Below are 10,825 nucleotides of genomic sequence, written 5' to 3'. Positions count from 1 at the left end.
TTCCATGAAACCAAAGGGCACAAAATTCAGCAGAAAAGGATTTGATCGATCCAACCGAGGAAGAGGAAAAAATATATATAAAATTGAAGAATAGAAAATAGCGCCAAAGCTATCGACGGGGTTTTATTTATTCTGTGCCACACCAAAACCCTCTTTGTTTTACGCTACTGCCACACTCTTTTTGTTTCGGTATTCTTCGTTGCACTTTTATTCGCACCATAACTTTTTATGATTCTGCTTGGTCCTCGAAGTTTTTATTTTTCGCCCTCCGTTTCTGTTTTAGAGCTTCCCTACACTTGATCGAGGACATGGCTGCTGTCACAGAAGTTGGGGTATCCCAATTCCTGCAGGTTTGTTTTTACTCCCTGTCTTTGAATTAGCATTATGTGACGGACCCCTTTTATTTATTAGTTGTTGTTGTTGTTGTTGTCGTTTTTTCTTGGGGAAGGGGTGTTTCATGCTTTGATACTGTTATAGCATGTTTTGATTCAAGGTTTGTAGCTTTGGCATAGGTTGTTTTTATTTGTCAGTTTTTTGTTGATCACTTGGTGCAGCGTGTTAAACTAGCAAATGAAGTGCAGCTATGTTTTATGGGTTTTCCCTTTCCATTTGTTTTTTCCTTCTCCTTTACTGTTGTAGGAACATATTGGGATGGCTTGAAAGTTTGAATGGTTGACCTGGGTTTGTGTTTGTTTTGGTTATATCTTTGTCGTTGACAAGTTGGTGCACTATGTTTAATTTGGAAAATGAAAATGCATCTTTGTTGATGGGTTTTGTGAACTTATTTCAGGGTACTTCGAGGCAGACATTGTTTTTGAAGAAGAAACCTCAGAAACATAGAAGTCACATGCTTTGGGGTACGCTTTGGAATAGGAATTGGGCTTTGGGATCAACTCGAAGAGCTTTGCCTTTAAGTTGTCAGGCTCATGAAAATCCCAGAGCAGTGGTTTCTGGTGGTGTGAACAGTTCTGTAGAAGAGCAACCTGGCTTAGTTGAGAAGCCTGCCTCGGAAGTTGTTCATTTATTCCGAGTCCCGTTTATGCAAAAAAGTGCAGCTACCGAGCTTTTAAAGGATACTCAAGTGAAAATCTCTGATCAGATCGTGGAAATACAAACCGAGCAATGTTATAATGTTGGCCTTAGTTCACAACTTTCGAGTGAAAATTTTTCTGTCCTTAAATGGCTTCTTCAAGAAACATTTGAGCCCGAGAATCTGGGAAATGAGAGCTTTCTTGAGAAGAAGAGGAAGGAGGGGTTGAGTCCAGTTATAGTCGAGGTTGGTCCCAGGTTGTCATTTACCACAGCATGGTCTACTAATGCTGTGGCAATTTGCCATGCTTGTGGATTGACAGAAGTGACACGTTTGGAACGGTCAAGGAGGTACTTGTTGTTCACCACAAGCGAACTGCAAGATCATCAAATAAATGAATTTGCATATATGGTGCATGATAGAATGACTGAATGTGTTTATAGTCAAAAGCTAACATCCTTTGAGACCAGTATTGTTCCTGAGGAGATTCGTTATATACCTGTAATGGAGAGGGGACGGAAGGCATTAGAAGAGATTAATCTAGAGATGGGTTTTGCATTTGATGACCACGATTTAGAATACTACACCAAACTTTTCAGAGAAGACATTAAGCGCAACCCAACAAATGTGGAGTTGTTTGATATTGCGCAATCCAACAGTGAGCATAGCAGGCATTGGTTTTTTACTGGAAAGATTTTCATTGATGGACAACTTATGAACAAGACTCTAATGCAAATTGTGAAAAGTACTCTGCAGGCAAATCCAAATAACTCAGTTATTGGGTTTAAAGATAACTCAAGTGCAATTAGGGGTTTCCCAGTAAAGCAGCTCCGACCAGTTCAGCCTGGCTCATCATGTCCGTTAGAAATTGCAATACATGAGTTAGATATCTTGTTTACAGCTGAAACGCATAATTTTCCATGTGCAGTGGCACCTTATCCTGGGGCAGAGACGGGTGCAGGAGGTCGCATTAGGGATACACATGCTACTGGAAGGGGTTCCTTTGTCCAAGCAGCTACAGCTGGTTACTGTGTTGGGAATCTCAACACTTCAAACTTTTATGCTCCATGGGAAGACCCCTCCTTTACTTATCCATCAAATTTGGCACCACCTTTACAAATTCTAATAGACTCTAGTAATGGTGCATCTGATTATGGGAACAAATTTGGAGAGCCATTGATCCAGGGTTTCTGTAGAACTTTTGGAATGAGACTTCCTAGTGGGGAGAGACGAGAATGGTTGAAGCCAATAATGTTCAGTGCAGGTATTGGACAGATAGACCACCTTCATATAACAAAGGGAGAACCTGACATTGGGATGCTAGTTGTCAAGATTGGAGGCCCAGCTTATCGCATTGGTATGGGAGGTGGGGCGGCCTCTAGCATGGTCAGTGGGCAGAATGATGCAGAGCTTGATTTCAATGCTGTGCAACGTGGGGATGCTGAGATGGCTCAGAAACTATATCGCCTTGTTCGGGCCTGTATTGAGATGGGGGATAAAAACCCAATAATCAGCATTCATGATCAGGGTGCTGGTGGGAATTGCAATGTTGTAAAGGAAATTATATATCCAAAGGGTGCAGAGATAGATGTCCGTGCAATTGTGGTTGGTGATCATACAATGTCTGTTCTAGAAATTTGGGGGGCAGAGTATCAAGAGCAGGATGCAATCTTGGTGAAGCCTGAAAGTCGTGATCTCTTGGAATCAATCTGTAGGAGGGAAAAAGTTTCAATGGCTGTTATTGGAACTATTAGTGGTGACGGACGTGTTGTGTTAGTCGATAGCCTAGCAACCCAACAGTGTATTTCAAATGGACTTCCTCCACCTCCACCCGCAGTTGATCTTGAATTGGAGAAAGTCCTTGGTGACATGCCAAAAAAATCTTTTCACTTTAGTCGGGTGGTCTATGAGCGAGAGCCACTTGATATTGCTCCTGCGATTACAGTGATAGATTCTTTGAAGAGGGTGTTGAGTTTACCATCTGTCTGTTCAAAGCGTTTCTTAACTACAAAAGTTGATAGGTGTGTTACTGGTCTAGTTGCACAACAGCAAACTGTTGGTCCTTTGCAAATTCCACTTGCTGATGTTGCTGTTACAGCTCAAACTTTTACTGATTTGACTGGAGGTGCTTGTGCCATTGGGGAACAACCAATCAAAGGTTTGTTAGACCCCAAAGCAATGGCTAGGTTGGCTGTTGGAGAAGCACTAACAAATCTTGTATGGGCAAAAGTCACTTCCCTTTCTGATGTCAAGGCTAGTGGTAATTGGATGTATGCTGCAAAGCTTGATGGGGAAGGAGCTGACATGTATGATGCTGCCATATCTTTATCTGAAGCAATGATTGAACTTGGCATTGCTATTGATGGAGGGAAAGACAGCCTTTCTATGGCAGCCCGTTCTGATGGAGAAGTTGTCAAGGCTCCTGGAAATCTTGTTATCAGTGTTTATGTTACTTGTCCTGATATAACAAAAACAGTGACTCCAGACTTAAAACTTAGGGATGAAGGTGTTTTGCTTCATATTGATTTGTCAAAAGGTAAGAGGCGGTTAGGTGGATCTGCTCTTGCTCAAGCGTTTGATCAAGTTGGGGATGAGTGTCCTGATCTTGATGACGTTCCTTACCTTAAAAAGGTCTTTGAAGGTGTTCAAGATCTTCTTACCGATGAACTGATATCTGCTGGCCATGATATCAGCGATGGTGGGCTACTTGTTTGTGCCTTAGAGATGGCATTTGCTGGTAATTGCGGATTTAATTTGAACTTGGCATCTCAAGGTAACAGCCTCTTCCAAACACTCTATGCTGAAGAGCTTGGGTTAGTTCTTGAAGTAAGCAAGAAAAATCTGACTTTGGTGATGGAAAAATTGGGCAATGTGGGAGTTTCAGCCGAAGTCATTGGTCAAGTAACAGCCAATCCATCGATAGAAGTTAAGGTTGATGGGGAGATTTTCTTAACAGAAAAAACTACCATCCTTAGGGACATGTGGGAAGAGACTAGTTTTCAGTTGGAGAAGTTCCAAAGACTGGCATCTTGTGTGGATATGGAGAAAGAAGGACTAAAACATCGATATGAACCCTCATGGGATCTGACCTATTCTCCTGTCTTCACTGAGGAGAAGTTTTTGTCTGCAACTGTGAAACCTAAGTTGGCTGTGATTAGAGAAGAGGGGAGCAATGGAGATAGAGAAATGGCTGCAGCTTTTTATGCTGCTGGTTTTGAGCCATGGGATGTTACCATGTCAGACCTTCTCAATAGAAAGATCTCTTTGCAAGAGTTCCGTGGAATTGTGTTTGTTGGTGGATTTAGCTATGCTGATGTGCTTGATTCGGCAAAAGGTTGGTCTGCTTGCATAAGATTCAATGAGCATGTTTTGCAACAATTTCAGGAGTTTTACAAGCGACCAGACACTTTTAGTCTAGGTGTATGCAACGGGTGTCAGCTAATGGCTTTGTTGGGGTGGATACCTGGTCCAGTAATTGGGGGTGTGCATGGTGCTGGTGGCGACCTATCACAACCAAGGTTCATTCATAACGCGTCTGGGCGGTTTGAATGTCGCTTTACAAGCGTTACCATACTGCCCTCACCGGCTTTGATGTTCAAGGGCATGGCAGGTAGCACAATGGGTATATGGGCTGCTCATGGTGAGGGAAAGGCTTATTTTCCAGACGAAGGTGTATTTGACCGAATAGTACATTCTGAGTTAGCTCCTGTCAGATATTGTGATGATGCCGGGAATCCTACTGAGTCCTACCCTTTCAATGTGAATGGCTCTCCTTTAGGGGTAGCAGCTATTTGTTCCCCAGATGGGAGGCATCTCGCCATGATGCCTCATCCAGAGCGATGCTTCTTAATGTGGCAGTTCCCATGGTATCCAAAGCACTGGGATGTGGAGAAGAATGGGCCTAGTCCTTGGTTGCGCATGTTCCAGAATGCAAGAGAGTGGTGTTCTTGATACCACCATATGTTTTTTGTTCTTTTTTCTATAAAGCTCATGTCCTGTTTTTGTTGACGAATTATCCATCTCTTCCTTTTATTTACTCTATTTATCAATAATTACTGGACAGGTCTTGGCAGTTGAAAAATATCAAGATTCTTGATGAAACCTTTTTCAGTGCTAAAAATATTTGTACTTGAACAACTGTTTGTTACCAATATGCACACTGATTATAGGCTGTTGATCTGATGACTACCAATATGCACATTGATTATAGGTGGTTGATTTGATAAAACACTAAACCAGATGCCATGGTTGTGAGGATAGCATAATTTTAAAATTAAATTTGTAAAATAAATGTCTGCAACATAATGTTTATTTTTTATGCAATCATCCCGTATAAGTGAAGTTTAGTTGCCGCTTTAGTTTTCTTATTTATACACTGCTATGATGTTGCTTGGTTGGAATATGTTGGCAGGCAAGGAATAATGGCCAAATATTATTACTGCTTAGTGACTACAGGGAGTAAGTTCATTCAGTCCTTTGTTAAATCCTCCATTTGATCTGGTAATGGAAATAGTCTGAGTTCTATTCCAATGCATTCTGTTTGGAACATTGGTAATAGTGGTTCAATTATTTTTTGAACAAAGACAAATAGCTCAATAGGTGTGTGATGACTTATCTTCGAATTCCTGAAGAAATCAATATTATTCTGTGAGCAACAGTAGCTTATGTTATTGTTGATGGAAAATGGTCTATGCCTTCTGTCATGGCTCAATAGCATCGTATTGTATTTGAGCAGATTGTTAACACTGTAATTCCTTACTTCCAGACTGAGGATTTTAGAGTATATAAGCATATATATATATATATTTGTGTTATAGTTCCTTTGTCAAAAGGACACCTTCCAAAACTTTTCTTCTATGGAGACTAATGCATAACAGCCATTCCTTCTGAAGAAAACTTAAACATTAGAGTTTAGGTGTTGTCATTGCCACTTCTGAGGAAACTTCAGAACATCTTTTCTTCATTGTGAATTATAGCTTCCAAGCTTTGGAGATGGTTTAATAATGATATTTTTTGTTGTGCCAGCTGTGTAAGCACCATGGACAAGCAATAATGTCATACATGGTTTAATAATTTTGGATTAACAGAAATAACATTCTTTTCAGGAATGGGAAACTGGATTGTGCCAAAGTAAAGAATAATATATATGATGCTGTAAATATCTCTGGAAACCAGTGATGAACAGGCTAACACTCCTTTGAGAAAGCACACGAAAATGATGCAGTGATGATCTCAGAGAAGAAGGGAAACTCCAAATGCAGATTCTCGTTCTTGGATATTTGTTATTGCTATTGTAGGACAAATTCTTTTACAGACACTTCCAAATAACCTCATAAAAGGGTTCTTTATTTAGCAAAGAGTCCTATGGAGAAAAACAAGCTTTTCCTTTTTTTTTTCCTTTTCTATCTGCTTTTTGGTTTTAGAAAACAATGAAATTGTAAAATCACTACTTTAAAGTCATCTCCGGTACAAGTATGTTTATTTTATTCTACATGAATTTACCTTATCATATTATTTTAGAAGTATTACTTTTGATGTAAAAATCTCATAAGATAAATAATTTAATAATTTTCTGTTCACGTTTTAATTTTTTCAAACTGAAAAACGTACTTTCATTTTTATGCTTCAGAATCTTATTCAAAATTATAAGTATTAAAATGTATATCACATCAAGTGTCAACTAAGATTCCTTACAAAACCTAGATTTTAAAGTTATATTTTTATTATAATACTTATATGAGAGATATTTCAAAATATTTCAGATTTCCGAAAAAGCTTTGTTGAAGGACAAACTGAAATCTAAAGTATAAATGGATAAATAAAGTTTGTTAAAGTCGAGAATGCGATTGTCAACTTGAATTTTTTTCTTTTATGTCTTAAAAAAGTAGGGATTCATTATCTTATCAACATTACCATTTGTGGACCATTTAAATTTATCTAATATTCATTTAAATGTAATTTTATGGTAATTTAATGATGTGGAAACTAAGGTATCAGTCTCTTATTTAATTAAAATTTAATAGTTTTTTTAACTATAATTTTTTTTTTCCAATTTCTTACAGTCTTTTCAGTTTTTTGTCTTTTATTAAATGAATCATGTCAATATAACTATTTCGTCAAATTCATGATAATAATAATGATATTATTATATTGATATATAAGATTTATTATTTAACAAGTGATCTTTAGTTGACAACGTATTTTTTATTATTTTTATAATATGTTATTGTTTAAATGTTACTTTTTTTAAAATAAAATCAAATTAACAAAATTTTAAAATTACAAGAAAGACAATTTTTTAAATTTTTTTAAAAACATGTTTTTAAATACTTCTAAATAGTAAAATTTGTTTACCTATCATCATATTTATTATATTTGATCAATATATGGGGTTGAATGTTATTAAATGTGATAAGTGAAGAATAAATGATAATATTAATGATTTAATTAAGATGAAATGTATATGAATGAGATTGTATGATGTTTTGGTTGTGATATAACATGTGGTATGTTGTGAACATATTTGTTTTTAGGAAGAGAATAATTGTTAGATGATGATAATAAATAAATGAGATATGACTAAAAAAATTGATCAAGCTAAACAATTCATATAACAAACAATAACAATATTAGATAAATTATGAATAAAACAATATTGTAAAGAACTAAGTTAAGGAACACAAAAAATGTTGTCCTTAGAGAGAAATTATTCTCACCGCACAAGACAAATAAAATTATACGTGTTCCTCTCCCATAATACATTAACCTCTATTAGATCGACTAAATTAAGCTAAGAATATCTGAATCTCAAAAATCCTAATATTTTAAAAGATAATATATAATAAGACTAAAGCAGTTATATGAGCAGTTGCCTTGGGTATTGCTCTTGCATATAAGTTATATTTATAGGGATAAGAGAGTAAATAATAATAAATCATACTAAAATAAAATAGTAAATAATAATAAATATAATTAAAATAAAATAAATGTAATAAAGTTCAAAAATTGTTCACCTATAAACAACATTTATCCATAAAATTAATAATCTATAAAAGTATGAGTAACAATAAGGTATATATTTTTTAGATTATACTCAATATTTCCAACAATACTATATCGAGATGTTTACCAAATTTGAGATTTTAAAGAAGATAATCTTAACTGTACTTATATTGGACTCAGAGAAAAATATCAGGTGGTGAAAGTAAGACGAGATTATTTTGATCTAGTCTACGGTATAAAAAAGAGCTCTCTTTAGTAGGTTATAAAGATTTACCATGTCATATGAGTGGAGTTCTTATTATGTAGTTTTGTTGTGGTAACAATGTGACAATGTAGTATGACAAGTGTTGATTTCTGAGTCTAATTTTACGCATGAGTCTTCTGAATTAGAGTAAAATAGTTGTGATGTATAATCACAGTATATATATATATATATATATATATATATGATATCAATAACTTATGACATGAGAAGTAGCCTGCATGTAAGTGTTAGATACTTAATTTTGATATATAATTAATAAATGAATTAAAATTATGTCTTTTAGTATATATGGATGGGATGTAATTCTAATACGTATATTATTTAAAATATAAATGTATGAAAGTCTGTAAATTTTTAATTTATCATGTTTTGTGTGATTGTGTTATTTATGAATTATGATCATAATGTTACACAAAAACAAATGATGTTGTAGGAAAATAATATCAAAATTAATAGTTGAGAATAGAAAAAATGAATTATATTTTTGTAGTTTTTCTTTTCTTAAAAATGAGTACATATATTTTGATTTCCGGTTAAGGAAACTTTATTTTAATTTTTTTTTAAATGTATATATATATATATATATATATATATATATATATATATATATATATATATATATATATATATATATTATAAAATAAGTTTAATTAGTCGGATGGTACTCACTTTTATTCAGATATGTCAGTTTGGGTACCCGCTTTTTAAAATATGTCAATCAAGTCCAATTTTTATCAAAGTGTCTCAATCGGATCCCTTTCAGACAAAAATTATTAAAGTCGTTAACTTAATGACTTTTACCACTAAATTTTAATATAAATATCAATACTTAATTTTGTAAGTCATTTTAAATATCAATACCATTAACGTGTTAATATTTTGTTGCTGAAAAAGACCTAATTGAGGCATCTTTTCAAAAATTTGGACTTAATTAACATTTTGTTAAAAACGGGGACCAAACTGACACATCTAAGCAAAGATGGATAACATCCGACTAATTAAACCTATAAAATATAACTACTTTTCAAATACATAACAACTACATATAAATTATTTTTAATAGGTTAAAAGAAAATTATATTTTGAGTGCAGATAGAATAAACAGCCACTTTACAATTGTATTTTAATGATATAATAATATATATGTATATTTTAATTTAAGAAATAAAAGGTATGTATTAAAGTATTAGCATGATAAGTTATTGTCGTTTATTTATTTTGAGAAGTCAATTATCAATACTCTTATTTAAGAATGCAATTTGTTTGACGAAAAAGTAGAAATACTAAACAAGCTTAAATTTTAGATAATTAAACATCAATTATTTGAAGTGATGTGATAATCTATTTTTTTTTGTGTTTTTTTAATTTCTTTTCTGTTATTCCGAAGCTTATCAGTGGAGAAAAACTAGTGAAGTTGCGAATTTCCTTTAATTGCAAAAATGAAGAATGTTAGCCACACACCACACTTAGAAGAGACAAGGAGAGAGACAGAAAGATGTTATCATCACAGAGTCCATAGATGTAATAGGGCTCAATATCCCCTTCATCAAATTATCACAGACTCACCAATTTCATTTCTGTTCCGACCAATAAAATTTTATCTTTAATTTTTCTCCACCTGAAAATACCAACGTAGATAATTCCACCAAAACTGAAAATTGAACTCATTGGCCACCATGGGCCATGGCCCCCAATTTCTATTTTTAACTTTTAGATGTCAAATATTAAATTTTTTTAAAGTTTGTTAAGATTTTTAAATCATATACATATACACTACGATAAAAATCAAATTAAGTATAAATATCTCTCTTTTTCTCATTTAATATAAATATTAGTTAGCATTTTTTTTATTTCAAGAATCTTTGTATATTTTTTTATAAATATAAAAGGAAAAATATTAAATTTTATATATTTTTTTTCATAACTAATTTTTAATTATGATTTGGTTATTGGAGTTTTTTTAGTAATTATTTATCTAAGTTTTCAATTAGAATATGATAAACTATTTTTAAAATTTAAATTAAAAAATGTATATTAGTTCAGAATAAATGAATAAATTTATCTTTTAAAAAAAAAAGTTACACTCAAAATAAAGACAAGAGACTCAACTTCCTTATCTATTCCAAAGCATAATACCGAAGATTTAATTAGAAAAAATGAGACCTGAGAGGTTTTATATATTAATAATTTGGAATGTGATACAAATAACATTCTCAATATATGAAAATATTCGATGAATGAAATAGATCAAATAAAGTATTCAAAAATAATTTAAAATAGAAACCATATCAAATACAACTTACAAGTTATAAATTTTGAACATATTATTTTTACACCCATATAATTATTGGTCAAGATCATGTGGGATCATCAGTACCATCTTTACGTAAGTAAAAGACCACCTCAAATATTCTGGCACTTAAAAATTCTGATATTATTACCATTATGATTGGTTATTAAGATTCAAGAGCACTGAAATGACAGTAACCAATGCTTGAATTTGAATAAACGACATGAGTCTCCTTCAA

General features: G+C 33.4%; 1 protein-coding gene across 1 annotated transcript; it reads left to right on the top strand.

Moving 5' to 3' along the window:
* LOC114180794 (putative phosphoribosylformylglycinamidine synthase, chloroplastic/mitochondrial) lies at positions 1-5,205 on the top strand. Its single transcript, XM_085675085.1, has 3 exons — positions 1-189; positions 284-350; positions 791-5,205. Exons 2-3 carry the CDS (start codon positions 309-311, stop codon positions 4,979-4,981), a joined length of 4,233 nt encoding a protein of 1,410 aa, XP_085531211.1. The 5' UTR covers positions 1-189; positions 284-308; the 3' UTR covers positions 4,982-5,205.
* Positions 5,206-10,825: the final 5,620 nt, after the last annotated feature.

Source organism: Vigna unguiculata, chromosome 1 (genome assembly GCF_037176805.1).
Source record: "Vigna unguiculata cultivar grain cowpea cultivar isolate G323 ecotype 2 chromosome 1, ASM3717680v1, whole genome shotgun sequence".
NCBI classification, from domain to species: Eukaryota; Viridiplantae; Streptophyta; class Magnoliopsida; order Fabales; family Fabaceae; genus Vigna; species Vigna unguiculata.
Note: the sequence above shows the minus strand (reverse complement) of the source record. Positions and strands in the feature narration are given on the sequence as shown.

Coding starts and splice junctions, on each gene's coding strand:
- LOC114180794 (XM_085675085.1), top strand. CDS start 309: ATGGCTGCTGTCACAGAAGTTGGGGTATCCCAATTCCTGCAG. Junction 351..790: donor GGGTATCCCAATTCCTGCAG/GTTTGTTTTTAC, acceptor AACTTATTTCAG/GGTACTTCGAGGCAGACATT.